A 16,585-nucleotide genomic window follows, 5' to 3' on the forward strand; every position below is an offset into this window, starting at 1 on the left:
GAGGATACGGTGACAGAAAGCCGGGGACGGCTCTCGCGCCACGTGTCAATCGCCTTTTGTAAATGATACCAGGGTGCTTGATCCCTCTGATTGCTGCAGTGTCGCTGCGTCCCCGTCCAGACCAGCAGTCATGGCTGCATGTGGGCGTGTCCTGCACCAGCTGAACACACCAAAGCGGCAGCAGTTTGATTCAGCGACTGCAGGGCGCTGGGGATGACGGGCGGAGCTTCTCAAAGCTGATTGGCTTTCTCGCAACTCATTTTGCGTGCGTTGACTTTGCATGCGATCGACTGGTGCAAAACATTTGCAGCGCTTTTAGTGTGAACGCAGCATTCCAGGTTGATTTGGGATTCATGAAAATAAACGGCTCACTGGCAGGCGGACGCCATGTTTTATTATTTTACTGTGTGAACATGGAGTGTTATGAGAGCCCGGGCTCCTGAAACATGGAGCGTGTGTGTGTGTGTGTGTGTGTGTGTGTGTGTGTGTGTGTGTGGAGGGGGCGGCGGGGGGGGGGGGGGGGGGGGGGGGGCTTGAACAGGCGGCTTTCAACTCCGTTTGCTGCGTTTCAGCTGGTGATGAGCAACCTGCAGTCCATCCTGGAGAACGTGGACACGCCGGAGCTGCTGTGTCAGAGCGTGCGCTGCATCCTGCAGGTGGCGCGCTGCTACCCGCACGTCTTCAGCACCAACTTCAGGGTGAGTGTTGCCGCAGCGACGGGCCGCACATGTCGGAGCCCGCCTGGTCCGCTGACTGAGCCGCTCGCTGCTTTCCCACAGGACACGGTGGACATCTTGGTGGGCTGGCACATCGACCACACGCAGAAGCAGGCGCTCACGCAGCAGGTGTCAGGTCAGTGTCCGAGCTCCTGCTGCTCCACGGGTCACACAACTGTTTGTGTGACGTCGAGGTTGTTGTCATTGTGTGCCAGGGAGGCACAGACATCTTCATCACAACATGAATAAGGGAGCGGCTCTGAAGTCATTCGTAGTCCCAACCTTTTGATGAATACTTAGAGAGCTTTTTAGTGACTTTACGTCTACTCGATGAGAAGAATGTTTCAGTACATATTTCAACAAAAATATGAGTTTTATGACCGTTAAATCAAACGCAGGCAGTGCTCCCCACATGTCGACTGTAATGTTCATCAACAGCACCAGAGTACTAGTCAGTCCATCTTAGCAATAATGTCTTTGGGAAGGACCCCATCACAGTGGACAGGTAGCGTTTGCTGTCTCAGCTTTTAGCATAAAAACTGAACATGAGGGACACTTTGACCGCACCACAGCCCCGAGCACCACAGATGTGAACGCCCAGCCCGCCTGCCTCTTCTGACCGCAGGCTGGACCCAGATGTTATGCTGGGTTCATCTTGGAGCAAAACATCTAAATCTCTTAAGCTTGTGTTCGCCCGCTAGCTGCCGGGTCGTTAGCGCTCCAGCTCTACACCAAACAGCGCTGCCGGCTTCAGTCCTGTGCTTCTCTTCCGGCTCTTGTAGGCTGGTTACAGAGTCTGGAGCAGTTCTGGGTGGCAGACCTCACCTTCTCCACCACTCTGCTGGGACAGTTCCTGGAAGATATGGAGGCATACGCAGAGGTAAAGTTACTCCAGAGTCTCTTTGTGTCATGCCCATTAAGCTTTCTACAGCCACAGCTCTAATGCCAGTGTGTACACGTGTTGATTTACAGGCTAGGACCAGTTCTATCTTGGGACAGCAAGAAAGAAAAGTAGTTTATTTGTGCCTCTGTGAATCTACGATGTTACATAGCGCTGGACTTGACCGTCTGTGCCCCTGTGTGCAGGATCTGAACCATGGGATGGCAGGCGAGGTGCTGGATGAAGACATCCCCCCTCCCTCAGTGTCCCTGCCCAAGCTGGCAGCTCTGCTGAGGGTCTTCAGCACGGTGGTCCGCAGCATCGGGGAGCGCTTCAGCCCCTTCAGAGGCCCGCCCATCACCGAGGCCTACGTCACCGACGTAAGAGCCACGCCTCGGACCGCCTGACACGGGCTACTGTTTAAAAGTCAGAGTGCAATGAAACCGTTCTGCACAAGCGAACACGCCCACTCCTCAACACGCAGGAAGATGCCATGTTTCAAATCCCTAACACACGCATGCACGTAAACACACGGGGTGTAGCAACACGCTCTCTGCTGCGTTGTATCACACATCAAAGAGTCTCAGACAATGTTCCCTCATTTTTTTCAGCACTGAGCAAAATGAAATGACCACAAGCCTGCGTTAGCCATATTCATAGAGATGACAGCAAATGCATCAATATGTATACAGGTTGATATTTATTCTTATTAATTACTTAATATCCTTTATAATGGCTGCACTTTAGGAACATTTTTTTAATGATTATTGATGGTGTTTTACCAGTCAGGTGTGTGTGTGTGTGTGTGTGTGTGTGTGTGTGTGTGTGTGTGTGTGTGTGTGTGTGTGTGTGTGTGTGTGTGTGTGTGTGTGTTAATACACACACACACACACACACGTATCAGAGGTGTTTAGTCATTTCTCAGCAGGTACAACATTTGAGTGGTACTTCCTTGAAATAAAAATGTTAATGCAGTGCTTAACAATAATTATAGGCCTATTAAATTCACATGGTGTCATTTTTTCTAAAGGTAGCCTATATAAACAATTTATTAACTGTTTGCAACAAACTAGAGGGCGCTCAAGTGTCATGCTTTGAGCGTGACTTTCACGCAGTTCAGTCTTAAATCGCGCCCTCCTGCCACACGTATTCCTCACGCTGCAAATAACTCCAGGCTATTTAATATGCCGCAGCTCAAACATGCCCTGGTCCCGCTGCCCTCACCACGGAGGAGGTGCCACTTATCAGCCAATCAGAAAAACGTGTCTTTTGTATCCGGGTAAAATGTCATGACAGGCGGGACTGTCGTCGCCTCGGCGAGCTTACTCCTGGCGCTCAGAGGGCAGCGGGGTGGGGGTGCTAACGGGGCAGAGCGCTAGCGGATGTACAGAGAGCGTGAGACCGCTGATTGGCCAGGAAGACTCGACACATCACATCAAAGATGTGTGCGGTCTGAAAAATCTATTGCGCGGCCACTTCGACTGGCCTACGCGTGCAGCTCAGAGGGACCACTGGTCTCAGACCTGAACGCTCGGCGCTGAGAGGGACTGCACTCTGCGTGTCTTCCAGATGCTACTAAATGAATGAACTTTTGTCCATTTCTTACATTTGCTGCAGCAAAATGATCAAATATGAAAACTCTGCTTTCCAAGAGAAGCCCAGTTAAGGTGCAGCTGATGTCTGCCTGACTGCTGCTGAGGTCAGGTACACTACCAGAGCCGTTCTGTCCTTGATGTGGTCCGTCGCTTCTCTCCTCAGGTTCTGAACCGGGTTCTGTCCTGTGTGACCACGGCCAAGCAGGTCCAGTTCTCTGAGCAGGTTCTCACAGCAGGGAACGAGTGTGTGGGCGTGTTGCTGGCCGGCGTGGAGCCCCACGGCCAGCTGATGGAGGCCGTCCTCGCCTACGGCCTGGACCAGCTGGACTGCTGCCGGGCCTGCGGGCCGGACTACAACCTGGCCGTGCTCAGCCTCGTCACTCTGGTAGCTCCACACGCGAAATGCAACTAGCGCAGTCATTTACTTTTTCTACGAAGGAATAGGAACGCAGGAAGCCATTTAAGTGATATGCATGCATCAGGTGCACGGTGAACTCCATCAGGAGGCTGGAGGTCACTGACGGGAGTTTGTCTGCTTTCAGATTGTGGACCAGGTCAACACCAAGCTGCCCGCCGCCTTCGTTGAGAAGCTGCTGGCACCGGAGTCCCAGCTGCTGAAGCTGCGCTTCCATCGAGAGAAAGAGGTGTGTGTGTGTGTGTGTGTGTGTGTGTGTGTGTGTGTGTGTGTGTGTGTGTGTGTGTGTGTGTGTGTGTGTGTGTGTGTGTGTGTGTGTGTGTGTGTGTGTGTGTGTGTGTGTGTGTGTGTGTGTGTGTGTGTGGGGCCGCAACAGAGCAAGCAGAGAGCCGCGACAGAGCAGCTCTCTGGCCAAAGCGCCGCTCTCTCGCTGCATGCGGCGCCGGCCCCTGGTTGGTGGCTGGGAGGATGGGATGTCCTCAGAGGTTTGCTGAAGCGTTTCTGTCCTTGTACTTGCAGGTGATGTCAGCGGTGCACGGCGTGTACCAGGCGCTGCTGAGCCTGAAAAACATTCCCACGCTGGAGGCGGCGTATAAAATGGTTCTGGGTGAGATGGCGTGCGCCCTGTCCAGCCTGACGGCCGGCCTGCAGCCCGGCGGCGGGGCCCCGGCGCCCGGCGGCCCCTGCGCCGGCATCCAGCACCCTGCGTTTGCGTCCCTCGCCCTCCCCCAAGAGAAGGCCCAGTTCACCCTCATCTTCAACCTCAGCACCCTCACCACCATCGGCAACACCAAGAACTCCCTCATCGGGGTGAGCCGCTGAGCTTTGTGGTGTCAACGCTGAGTCTTACTTACAGGGCACTGGGAGCACTGGTTATGCTGCAGCACATGGAAACGCCTCTGTGGATTGCAATATGTATCGCTAATGAACTAACCTCTGGGTTGTCATCAACCGTGTCCTACTGCTTACGTCTTCTTCATGAAGTTGGTAGAATGAGCACACCAGGTGTTGAGGAGCTGAGCCGCTGTCTTCCTGTGTGCTAGATGTGGGCGTTGTCTCCTACGGTCTTCACTCTGCTCAGCCACAACCTGACGCTGGTCCACGCCGAGCTGGCCGTCTACTACCCGGCCGTCCAGTACGCCGTGCTCTACACACTGTACTCCCACTGCACCAGGTAACGGCCCTGGCGCTGTACGAGCATTACAGATGAGATCTTTAATTAAAATGACAAAACGAGAGAGCACCAGATCCTCTTATCGCATCTTTTTCATCACAGCTTGTTGATATATGCTTCCTAAAGAGGAGCTGAACGGTGCTATCTGTCATGCTGCGCCAGAGAAATCTGGTCCTGGACGTATGTGAGTGGGAGGAGCCTCTTCCTGACCGCGTCTCTTCTGTCTGTCCAGGCACGATCACTTCATCTCCTCCAGCCTGTCCTCGTCTCCCTCGCTGTTCGACGGCGCGGTCATCAGCACGGTGACCACGGCGACCAAGAAGCATTTCGGCACGCTGCTGAGCATGCTGGGAGGTCTGCTGGTGAAGGAGCACCTCTACCCCGAAGCCAGGTGCGTTCATCAGAATGCATCTTAAGCCTGTAGCTCTCTGTTAGCGTCTGAGTCTCACCGAGGTCAGTCCTCGTGGCGGCCGTCCCTCTGTGGCGTCTTGCTGCCACTTCTTGATCCAGTAGGGGGCGCCGCTGTGCCTTTCCACAGCAGTGGAGCTGGGAAGAGGATTGTTCCTCTACAGTAGTGGAGGTGTGTGGCTACCTCTCAGACCCTGAACAGCACTGTGGTCCTTTGTGCTGCAGGAGGCTGCTGCTGACCTGGGCTCAGGAGATCTCCGTGCTGATGAAGAAGTCGGACACCTACAGCCCGCTCTTCTCCCTGCCCTCCTTCAACAAGTTCTGCAGGGGTCTGCTGGCCAACGGTGAGCCTCCAGCACGACTGAAGACCGCTCCTCTTGTGTGTTTCTCGGGCCGACAGCTTGTCCTTTGTTTCCTCAGGTCTGAATGAAGACCAGAGCATCTGCCTTCAGACCTGCCACAGTTTACAGGTCCTCTCCTCGTCCCTGTCCACCGAGCTGCTCCAGAGGTGAAGCTGCTCGTCCAGAAGGCTTGTAGGCCGTGTGTAACCTTTGTGTGTGAAGCAGCAGGAGTTGTCACTGCTCTGCTCTATCTTTTAGGTGTGTGGACGTCTCCAGAGTCCAGCTGGTCCACTCAGCGGTGAGGGTGAGGCAGGCCTACGGCAAGCTGCTCAGGACAATCCCCCTGGATGTGGCTTTAAGGTCAGTCTTGGTGTGACGTCTGTGTGTATGATGCTCACATGGGAACACCTGAAGTGATCATCTGTACCAGAGGGACACAACATGCAGCGGTCGGGTGGTGCAGTGAGATCAGCTGTGCATGCACACGCATGCAGCTGCAGTGCTGCATTCCTTCACAGCGTTGAAGGCGTGTCGTATAAATAATGCGTGTGCTTTCTGTCCGTGCACAGCAACCACAGCCACCCTGAGATGCGGGAGATCTCTCTGGCCATCCGCCACCACATGAGCCGAGCGCCCAGCAGCACCTTCCACCCGCAGGACTTCAGCGACCTCATCAGCTTCATCCTGTACGGAGTCCTGCACCGTGGAGGGTGAGCGGATGGTTCCAGTCCTAGCATAGTGCTGCGGCTGCAGCAGACGGGCTCAGTCATGACGTCATAGTAGACCTGAACAGGGACTGAGGCCTCTTTCCATTTTCTAATGTTAACTGTTAGAAGAGGGAAAGCTGATTTATTTATTTGGAGTTGGGGAGGATATTTAAAGCAGACATTATGATTAGTTATTAATTACGGCAGTGGACCGCATCATCACAGCTATCTGCACGGTGCGTTTCATGAGCCGTTGTGAGGAGTGCAGTGCTGTGACTGCAGATACATGATCGCGTCCTCTGTCCGCAGCAAGGACCCCTGGCTGGAGCGTCTGTACTACAGCTGCCAGCGGCTGGAGAAGAGGGACGGGCGCGGCGGCGTGGACGGCAGCCGGCCCGGCGTGGTGCCGCGCCCGTTGCTGAAGACCGAGGCGGTGCTGTGGCAGTGGGCGGTGTGGGAGGCCGCGCAGTTCACCGTGCTGTCCAAGCTGCGCACGCCCCTGGGCCGCGCTCAGGACACCTTCCAGACCATCGAAGGTAATCACACAGCGTCCGCTGGGCTTCAGAGACGGTCCCAGAGAGCCGGTGGTCTTTCCCCAGACGGTGGAACATGGCCCCTCTCAGACTATGTAGATGGTGATCTCTGAGATTCACAAGCCTTCAGTTCCCTCAGTAGTTACATTTCACTGTGCTGTGTACTAGGTGTGGCAATGAAAGGTGAATTACATTTACAATGTTTTCTACATCAATAAATATCAGAAGGTATTGTTGTGGGCAATAATGAAATGCCGATGCTTTCTCCTGACGGCCGTGTCCCCGCTGCAGGAATGATCCGCAGCCTGGCGGCCCACAGCCTGAACCCCGAGCAGGATGTGGGCGCGTGGGCCGGCGCCGGAGGCGACGGGGACTGTCACCACTCCAATCAGCTGCGCCTCGCTCTGCTGCTGCAGTACGTGGAGAACCTGGAGAAGCTCATGTACAACGCCTACGAGGGCTGCGCCAACGCTCTCACCGCCCCGCCCAAGGTGAGCCGCGTGCAGCCGCTGGTTAACGGGAGTTCATGTGTTCGTGGAGGCAACCCCTGAGCTGTTGAGTAGCGGCTCCTGACTCATTGTAGTCCTTCTCCTCTGTCTCAGGGCATCAGGACCTTCTTCTACACAAACCGCCAGACATGCCAGGACTGGCTGACGAGGATCCGCCTGGCCCTCATGAGGGTGGGTCTCCTGTCCGGCCAGCCGGCCGTGACCATCCGCCACGGCTTCGACCTGCTCACGGAGATCAAGAACAGCAGCGGCCAGGTCAGTGCACGAGCCGCCTCACCTGGAGGGGCATGTACGCAGTGCAGCGAGGCGCTTTGCCTCTGTGGAGACGAGCGTGACCCTCTTTGAGTGCTGCACCTTCAGCTCCTCCAACTCCACACGTCATGTTCTGTGTGACAGCAATAGATGCTTCTCTCCTCGCTCTACCTGTCACTAGGTAGTTGAAAAGCAGATATTGAAGCGTTTTAGTTTGGTTTTCCAGGTTGTTTCAGGAGTTTGTACGGCTGTTATTTTATTCAATGAATGTGTTTCTCTGGCACAAAAGCAGGAGTAAATGAACAAATCCTAAAGAAACGACAACACAAATGAGCCTTTTATTGGTTTTAAACATTGAAACCGGCCCAGAAATCCGTTCAGGTGTGCAGGAAGCCCTATAGCTGCTGCAGTGTGTGTGCGTGTGCAGCCGTTCTGCTATGCAGGCATGTGCTTGGCTGACGGCGTGTGTTGCTCCTCAGGGTCCGGAGCTGGAGGTTCCTCTCACGCTGCTGGTGGAGGCTCTGTGTGAGCTGCGCTGTCCTGAGGCCATCCAGGGCCTGGCCGCCTGGAGCCAGAGCGCCACGGGGAAGAGTCCGGGCTGGCTGGCCTCGGTCTCCCTGCAGGCTGAAGGACGGTACGCTCGGCCGAGAGCTCCAGTAACACGCGCACGCGTCTTTGTTTGTCCTCGCTGAACGGTAACTTCCTGTGTGTAGATTTGAGAAGGCGGCTCTGGAGTATCAAGACCAGCTGTCTGCGGTCACAGGGATGGACTGCAGCATCAAGAGCTCTGAATGCTGTCTCCTCAAACTGTCCAGCAGCACCAGCAGCCCCAATCACACCAGCAACGGTAACAACAGCTCGTCCTGCCTCACGTGCAGCGCAGAGAGCATTACGTCTCCATCTGAAAACACAGCTGGAGGAGATGTGTTCTCCGGTGCTGATGAGTGCGTTCTGGCAGAGCGCTCCAGTGATGAACACGGGAAGACACAAACCAAGACTGTGTGTGTGTGTGTGTGTGTGTGTGTGTGTGTGTGTGTGTGTGTGTGTGTGTGTGTGTGTGTGTTCTCCTCCGAGCAGGGGACAGCAGGAAGACGGTGCTGCTGAAGTCCAGCGAGTGCTCCCCCGAGGTCATCAACTTCCTGGCCAACAAGGCGTGTCAGTGTTACGTGGCTCTCTGCGATTGGCCGTCGGTCAGGGAGTGGCAGGCCGCCGTCCTCGCCCTGAAGCAGAGCTCCAGCGGTCCGGTCGGCATCAACCTGAGGACGGACTTCAACTACATCCAGGCTCTGAGCCGCTTCGAGGAGGGGGACCTGGAGGAGTGTGGGGCCCAGCTGGAGCTGCTGCCCGGGGAGGACTGCTCGCTGTCCAGCAGCAAGGACAAGCTGGGTGAGTGGGCTCCAGAAGGGCTGCAGGAGGGCTACTGGGGGAGTCCACGGGGGCTCCAGGAAGGGTCCAGGGGCAGTCCAGAGGGGTCCCTGTTTAAAAAACCCTTCAGTTTAGTAATCTTTAATAGGACTGGGTCCACTTTCCTTTTAAGATGCGTTAAAAAGGTCTTCAAGTCATCAAAGACTCAAAGTCAAAATTACAAATTTCCTGCTTTGAAATACAAACTGACATGATTTTTATAAAACATTCCTTCAAATACTACACCCTATTATTTTGAAGACAAGAATGAAAGAGTAGATGTAAATCCATAATAATAATTGCTTTTCACTATGTCAAATCTTAATCTTTTCAGAAACCATGTGTGAAAATCCTCCTGTGTCCATTTTAAGTCCCAGCATGCCCCATTCAGACAAACCTTTGGCATAAAATGCGTATTTTTTTACATTTTTGAATCAAACTACAGTTTCTTGACTGAAACTCCTTCCTAACAGGTCAAGTCTTTGTTTTATTGTGATTTTTGTTGCAGATTCTGATTCTTTAGGTCCTAATCTTTTCATAAAGGTGTCTTATTGATGCTCCAGGAGGCTTTTTTGGGGAATCTGACTCATATCATGCTGGATGTTCATAGTTATGATCAAAATATGTTTTAGAAGTGATTTTCTTACAGATCAAATTTTTTTTCCAAGACTTTGCTGAACAAAAACATGCTATGAACATAAGTATTGGAATGTGGGGTTCCTACGACGACTCAAACACAGGGGAAAGACTCAAACAGGGGAGGTCTGGAGAAGGTGGGGAGAGGTGAAGACGTGGGGGTACTGAGCTCCTGGCCCCTGAGCCTCACACTGTGCTGTGTTCCAGACCTCAAGAGGCTGCTGCCCTCCATGAGTCCAGATCCCACCGAGCTGCAGAGAGCCATCGAGGTGCAGCTCCTTCGCAGCGCCGTGAGCGCCATGACCAGAGCCAATCAGCAGCAGGAGCAGAGGAGCGCGGCCAATCCAGAGTGAGTATTTAGGTGGATACGGCGTGTGGGCGGGGCCAGAGTTCAGCAGAAACAAGAAGATGAGTCTTGTCACTGTTGACGCGCTGCAGCCTCCTCAGACAACATGTCCGCCTGTGTGTTACATGTGTTTCAGCACGCTGGTGCGCTGCCTGAAGCAGACGGGACGCATCTGCCTGGGTCCTCTGCGCCTGTCCACCCTCACGCTGTCCGACGCCCTGCCCACGCTGCCCACGCTGCAGCTGCACTGCACCGCCACGCTGGAGAACACGCTCACGGGACAAGAGGTACGCCCCCTGCTGCAGGCCCACGGGTCTGCACCCCCTGCTGCAGGCCCACGGGTCTGCACCCCCTGCTGCAGGCCCACGGGTCTGCACCCCCTGCTGCAGGCCCACGGGTCTGCACCCCTTGCTGCAGGCCCACGGGTCTGCACCCCCTGCTGCAGGCCCACGGGTCTGCACCCCCTGCTGCTGAGGAGGCGCGCCACTTATCCAACAGCAGACCACTTCATGTCATTCATGAACCAGCACCAGATCCTGACTTGTTGTTCCACTAATGTGTGTGTGTGGTTGCAGGACTGCGTGATCCCTCTGTGCAGTGAGGCTCTGAGCTCCTGCAAGCAGCAGGATGTGCAGCCGTTCCTTCAGGCCCTGAGGTACACCATGTTCCAGAGGCAGCTGCTCCACAAGCTCAAAGGTAACACGTGTGTGTGTTCATGTGTGTGTGTTCATGGAGGCGTCTCCACATGTTCAAGTTCTGCACTGAGCCTCGTCTAAAAACCCTCAGGACACACTGACACACACAGGAGCTGTGCAATGATAAAATAAGCTAATAGGGAAAAATAATTAATTAATATACATGTAGTGCATTTGTGAAAAACAATTAACTTATAAAATAGATATATCTTTGTGATTCTGTTTAGGCCAGCAGAGAGAGAGCGCACAGACACACACACACACACTATCAGATGTTCTTTTCTCTACGTATTACAGTGAAAATGTCTTCTCGGCCTCGGTGGCCTGTATCAGTATTTTAATCGTTTGGAGCCAGTACGAGCCGTCTCTCCGTGTTCAGAGCCCTGCAGCCGACCAGCAGACGCCCACAGCGGCCTGTTGACGTGTCGTGCAGCGCACATGATTTGTAGTTTGAGAGCCAACACTCCTCAGGCCTCAGTCGAGCACCATGACGGGCTTCCTTCATTGCCCTGTCCGTGCCGGGTCAGACTCTGAATGTAAATGGACACGCCCCCTCCTGCCTGGTCTCCTTTAAGCTTTACTGCAGTCAGAAGAGTCCTCTGGTCCCGTCCCAGCTGAGGGGTTGTAGCCTCACTACTGTGTGTGTGTGTGTGTGTGTGTGTGTGTGTGTGTGTGTGTGTGTGTGTGTTGCATTGCACTTTGTTGTGATGAATAAGACGTTGATGCTTCCTCACAGCAGGACGGCGGGGTCACATTCAAAGGCAATAAAAGGAGAACGTGTTGCTGAGTGAAGGGCCCTCTGGTTTAGGGAGGAGGGGCTTGGTCTCCTCATGGGTTTCTGCTAATTGAGCAACTAAAGTATTGATTTCTTTAGTTTTTTGCTCTAAGCTTTTCTTGAAGCTCCAGAAACGAGTGTAGACGATGTCCAGTAGGTTAGTTCTCTCTCTGCATGTACTAGAAGCCCCCTGCTGGTGGACCCACCGACAGCAGGGAACGTGTGCATGTGGCTGAAAGCCCTCAGTAAACTGTACAACACGGCTGACGACTGCTCTCTTGTCCAGGGTACTCTACCACCGTAGACGGACACCTGATGGAGCTTTGTCTGACCGCGGTCAAATTTGCTCGTAAAAAAGGCAACATCGCCCTGGCGTCCCGGCTGCTCAGCCAATGCAGCGACGGGACGCAAGAGGAGGAGCAGCAGGACGCGCTGAACCAGGCCTTCAGGCGCCTCACCCTGGAGGGCACTCTGGGAGAGAAGTGGGGACCAGAGCTGCAGATCGAAAAGGCCAAAGTCCTGAGGACCGCAGGTGAGCAGTAGAGCTTCATACACTGCACACGACGATTTCACATGCAGTTTGAGGACTTTACAGCAGTTTGAGGACTTTACAGCAGTTTGAGGACTTTACAGCAGTTTGAGGACTTTACAGCAGTTTGAGGACTTTACAGCAGTTTGATGACTTTACAGCTGTGTGATGACTTTACAGCAGTTTGACGACTTTACAGCTGTGTGATGACTTTACAGCTGTGTGATGACTTTACAGCTGTGTGATGACTTTACAGCTGTGTGATGACTTTACATCAGTGTACAACAACAGCAATGTAAAGTATGTAGTTTTCCAGCAGGTTTAACAAATTATTGTGAATTTCCAAGTTATGCTAATTATTTACATGATCTGCGTTTGTCTTCCTGATCGTTTGTTCTTGTAAACGGGCAAATGATGCGTCACTTTAGATGTTGCCCCCACAAGGGATTGTGGGTTTGCATTATCTCCTTTCCTTTAAAGGCAGTTCTTGTGTTTCCTAAGCTAAAGGAGCTAAGTTAGGAAGCATGAAGCTCCTTTGCTTTTAGAGAATTCGACGGGCTCTTATCATGGCGGCCACTGAGGTACTTGCAGCGCCTTTCTAACCAAAGACAACTATTGGACTGCAGCGCGTCCTGGCTTTGTGTGTCTCCTCAGTGTGTTGCTTGGTCATCTCCAACAGTGTCTCTCTGTCCTCAGGCCAGTCGATGGCGGCCATGGAGATGCTGAGCAGGGCGGCTCTGTCCTACTGCCATGTGGGGAAGAATGAAGGCGCCGCCTGCCGCTCACTGCTGACGCTGTGCAAGTGGCTGCTGGCGGACTGGAAGGACATGACGCCTCAGCTCAAACAGGTACGCTCACCTCCAATGCAGCGGCACCTTATTCATGCTGCTCACATGGCATTATTACTTATTACTTATATGCTGCTGTTACTGAAGAGACTTAAGGTCTGCTGCTGTTACTGAGGAGACTTAAGGACTGCTGCTGTTACTGAGGAGACTTAAGGACTGCTGCTGTTACTGAGGAGACTTAAGGTCTGCTGCTGTTACTGAGGAGACTTAAGGTCTGCTGCTGTTACTGAAGAGACTTAAGGTCTGCTGCTGTTACTGAAGAGACTTAAGGACTGCTGCTGTTACTGAAGAGACTTAAGGACTGCTGCTGTTACTGAAGAGACTTAAGGACTGCTGCTGTTACTGAAGAGACTTAAGGACTGCTGCTGTTACTGAGGAGACTTAAGGACTGCTGCTGTTACTGAAGAGACTTAAGGACTGCTGCTGTTACTGAAGAGACTTAAGGACTGCTGCTGTTACTGAAGAGACTTAAGGACTGCTGCTGTTACTGAAGAGACTTAAGGTCTGCTGCTGTTACTGAAGAGACTTAAGGACTGCTGCTGTTACTGAAGAGACTTAAGGACTGCTGCTGTTACTGAAGAGACTTAAGGACTGCTGCTGTTACTGAAGAGACTTAAGGACTGCTGCTGTTACTGAAGAGACTTAGGGACTGCTGCTGTTACTGAAGAGACTTAAGGTCTGCTGCTGTTACTGAGGAGACTTAAGGACTGCTGCTGTTACTGAGGAGACTTAAGGACTGCTGCTGTTACTGAGGAGACTTAAGGACTGCTGCTGTTACTGAGGAGACTTAAGGACTGCTGCTGTTACTGAGGAGACTTAAGGACTGCTGCTGTTACTGAGGAGACTTAAGGACTGCTGCTGTTACTGAGGAGACTTAAGGACTGCTGCTGTTACTGAGGAGACTTAAGGACTGCTGCTGTTACTGAGGAGACTTAAGGACTGCTGCTGTTACTGAGGAGACTTAAGGACTGCTGCTGTTACTGAGGAGACTTAAGGACTGCTGCTGTTACTGAGGAGACTTAAGGACTGCTGCTGTTACTGAGGAGACTTAAGGACTGCTGCTGTTACTGAGGAGACTTAAGGACTGCTGCTGTTACTGAGGAGACTTAAGGACTGCTGCTGTTACTGAGGAGACTTAAGGACTGCTGCTGTTACTGAGGAGACTTAAGGACTGCTGCTGTTACTGAGGAGACTTAAGGACTGCTGCTGTTACTGAGGAGACTTAAGGACTGCTGCTGTTACTGAGGAGACTTAAGGACTGCTGCTGTTACTGAGGAGACTTAAGGACTGCTGCTGTTACTGAAGAGACTTAAGGACTGCTGCTGTTACTGAGGAGACTTAAGGACTGCTGGTGTTACTGAGGAGACTTAAGGACTGCTGGTGTTACTGAGGAGACTTAAGGACTGCTGCTGTTACTGAAGAGACTTAAGAACTGCTGCTGTTACTGAGGAGACTTAAGGACTGCTGCTGTTACTGAGGAGACTTAAGGACTGCTGCTGTTACTGAAGAGACTTAAGGACTGCTGCTGTTACTGAAGAGACTTAAGGACTGCTGCTGTTACTGAAGAGACTTAAGGACTGCTGCTGTTACTGAAGAGACTTAAGGACTGCTGCTGTTACTGAAGAGACTTAAGGACTGCTGCTGTTACTGAAGAGACTTAAGGACTGCTGCTGTTACTGAGGAGACTTAAGGACTGCTGCTGTTACTGAGGAGACTTAAGGACTGCTGGTGTGTTGGTTTAGGTGGTAAAGAGGTCTGGAGCCGTGAACTCGTCCAATGCCCTGGGCGGCATGTCGCCGCTGAGCCGTAACGTTGCAGCGCTGCTGGAGCTTCCCCTTGAGGACCAGGGGATCCCTCACATCATTGCTGAGACTTCAGGTAACATTTACCCCTGGAATGACCGTTTATGACTCAGTGCCCACACAATGTGCAAGCATGTTGTCCTGGTGTCAATTTCTGACTCCATTCTGACTATTAGTTAACTTATGTGTTAAATATGCAATATTCCACGCCTGCACTAACTCCACATAACTAGCATAGCTTTCCAACAGCTTACTTCATGATCATCATTACTATCCATCATTGTTACGACATAACTACGCCCCGGGTAGACGTAGGATGCTGACATATCCCATTGACAGGCTGAAATCTGATGTTGCAGGCATTTAGTCTTCTTTTCAGCGCTAGGATGCATCTTGTGCTGCTGACTTGGTTTCTCCTCAAACGGCTGTGGTCTCTCTGTGCAGTGAGTGTGGGCGTTGGGGAGCCCGACTTTGTGTTGGGCCAACTCTACCAGCTGTCCACCAGCCTGGCTCCGGAGATGGCTAAGTCCTGGGCCGCGCTGGCCAGCTGGGCTTACCGCTGGGGCAGGAAAGTGGTGGATAATGCCAGGTTCGTGGACCCGGTGGATGTGCGTGTAGCTCTGATGCAACTGATTGTCCCATTGTAACGATCCTAATGTTGCGTTCTCTCAGCCAAGGGGAGGGATTGCCTCTTCTTCCTGGGGAGAAAAAAGAGATCGAGGAGCTGCTGCCAGCAAGCACCAGTGAAGAAGACAAGGACGCCATCTTTGGCATTCTTGGACAGGCCATGTGTCGACCTACTGGCATTCAGGTACACTTAGTTCTGTTTCCTAAAACGTCTCGACCTGGCTGTCTGCCAGCTCCTCTCCGACTTCTCAGTCCATCTCTTCAGGGGAATTCTGCTCCAAAGACTTCATTTCATATCCACCTAGTGTCTGCATATTGTGTAAAATGTGCTTCTTCAATAGTTCGTGTTAAATGCTGAAGCTATTGAAAACTTTAGTCCTTAAGTACTCTACAGTTTGTTGCATCTATTATTCTTACTAGAGGAGTCACTGTGACTCATCCTATCCAACTTGTTTTTCATTTGGGTTAGGGCTTGCTTTATGCAAATGTCTTATTTTATTGAAAAACAACTGCTAAACAGGGCAGATCATAATACAATTATGAGAGAGAGATTTGTAGTTTTACTCTAGTGAAGAAATCGTACTTTCCTGATTCTTGTTGTTCTGGGTTTGTCCTCATGTTGAATGACATTATTGTGAGTCTCCGGATAAAAGCCTCAGCTAGATGAACTGTAAAAACAATGCCCTGGTGTTAGGCTGTCTGTGCTTCATGAGCAGCTCATTGTGATGCTGCTCTGTCGGTGCAGGATGAGGACCTGGCCCTCCAGCAGGAGGACGACGAGGACGACATGGTGGACGTGATCTGGCGGCAGCTCACTGGCTCGTGCCCCTGGCTGGGGGAGGCGGGCCAGCCCGTCACTGACGGCCTGATCCGGGTTTGGAGACGGGTGGTGGACCGCATCTTCGGCCTCTACCGGGTCTCCTGCCAGGCCTATTTCACCTTCCTGAAGCTCAACGCAGGGCAGGTGAGACATAGGCCCAGATTGTTCCACTTACTAACCACAACTCTTTGGTCCCAACTCCACGCCCCCCCGGGGTGTAGCCACGCCCCCCCGGGGTGTGGCCACGCCCCCCGGGGTGTGGCCACGCCCCCCGGGGCGTGGCCACGGCCTCCGGGGCGTGGCCACGGCCTCCGGGGCGTGGCCACGGCCTCCGGGCTGACAGTGAGCGAGGACAGCTTCTCAAGGCTGGTTGTGTTTCAGGCCCACGTGGACGAGGACGACCCCAAGCTGCTGCTGTCCTGTCACAACAGCAAGCAGAGCAATGACGACGTGATCGTCATGGCAACCCTGCGCCTCCTCCGTCTGCTGGTGAAGCATGCTGGGGAGCTGAGGGAGGGCCTGGAGCTGGGCCTCGCCTCCACCCCCACCGCCCCCTGGAGGGGTAGGTCGACG

General features: G+C 53.0%; 1 protein-coding gene across 1 annotated transcript in view; it reads left to right on the forward strand.

The window, feature by feature from the left end:
- smg1 (SMG1 nonsense mediated mRNA decay associated PI3K related kinase) overlaps positions 1-16,585 on the forward strand; it is a 48,319-nt gene that overhangs the window by 14,269 nt on the left and 17,465 nt on the right. Inside the window, exons 7-35 of the mRNA XM_068596116.1 lie at positions 573-698; positions 780-852; positions 1,499-1,596; positions 1,803-1,976; positions 3,355-3,576; positions 3,734-3,835; positions 4,126-4,416; positions 4,650-4,780; positions 5,013-5,171; positions 5,414-5,532; positions 5,609-5,696; positions 5,788-5,889; positions 6,099-6,239; positions 6,546-6,772; positions 7,061-7,260; positions 7,372-7,533; positions 8,010-8,164; positions 8,244-8,377; positions 8,608-8,916; positions 9,778-9,919; positions 10,053-10,203; positions 10,492-10,612; positions 11,673-11,918; positions 12,612-12,763; positions 14,506-14,641; positions 15,010-15,154; positions 15,238-15,376; positions 15,938-16,156; positions 16,394-16,574. Of these exons, the coding sequence (XP_068452217.1) occupies positions 573-698; positions 780-852; positions 1,499-1,596; positions 1,803-1,976; positions 3,355-3,576; positions 3,734-3,835; positions 4,126-4,416; positions 4,650-4,780; positions 5,013-5,171; positions 5,414-5,532; positions 5,609-5,696; positions 5,788-5,889; positions 6,099-6,239; positions 6,546-6,772; positions 7,061-7,260; positions 7,372-7,533; positions 8,010-8,164; positions 8,244-8,377; positions 8,608-8,916; positions 9,778-9,919; positions 10,053-10,203; positions 10,492-10,612; positions 11,673-11,918; positions 12,612-12,763; positions 14,506-14,641; positions 15,010-15,154; positions 15,238-15,376; positions 15,938-16,156; positions 16,394-16,574 (4,645 nt within the window). The remainder of the gene's footprint in view (positions 1-572; positions 699-779; positions 853-1,498; positions 1,597-1,802; positions 1,977-3,354; positions 3,577-3,733; positions 3,836-4,125; positions 4,417-4,649; positions 4,781-5,012; positions 5,172-5,413; positions 5,533-5,608; positions 5,697-5,787; positions 5,890-6,098; positions 6,240-6,545; positions 6,773-7,060; positions 7,261-7,371; positions 7,534-8,009; positions 8,165-8,243; positions 8,378-8,607; positions 8,917-9,777; positions 9,920-10,052; positions 10,204-10,491; positions 10,613-11,672; positions 11,919-12,611; positions 12,764-14,505; positions 14,642-15,009; positions 15,155-15,237; positions 15,377-15,937; positions 16,157-16,393; positions 16,575-16,585) is intronic.

Source organism: Clinocottus analis, unplaced genomic scaffold, assembly GCF_023055335.1.
Source record: "Clinocottus analis isolate CAN_PGR_092001 unplaced genomic scaffold, fCliAna1.0.p SCAF_34, whole genome shotgun sequence".
Lineage (NCBI taxonomy): Eukaryota > Metazoa > Chordata > Actinopteri > Perciformes > Cottidae > Clinocottus > Clinocottus analis.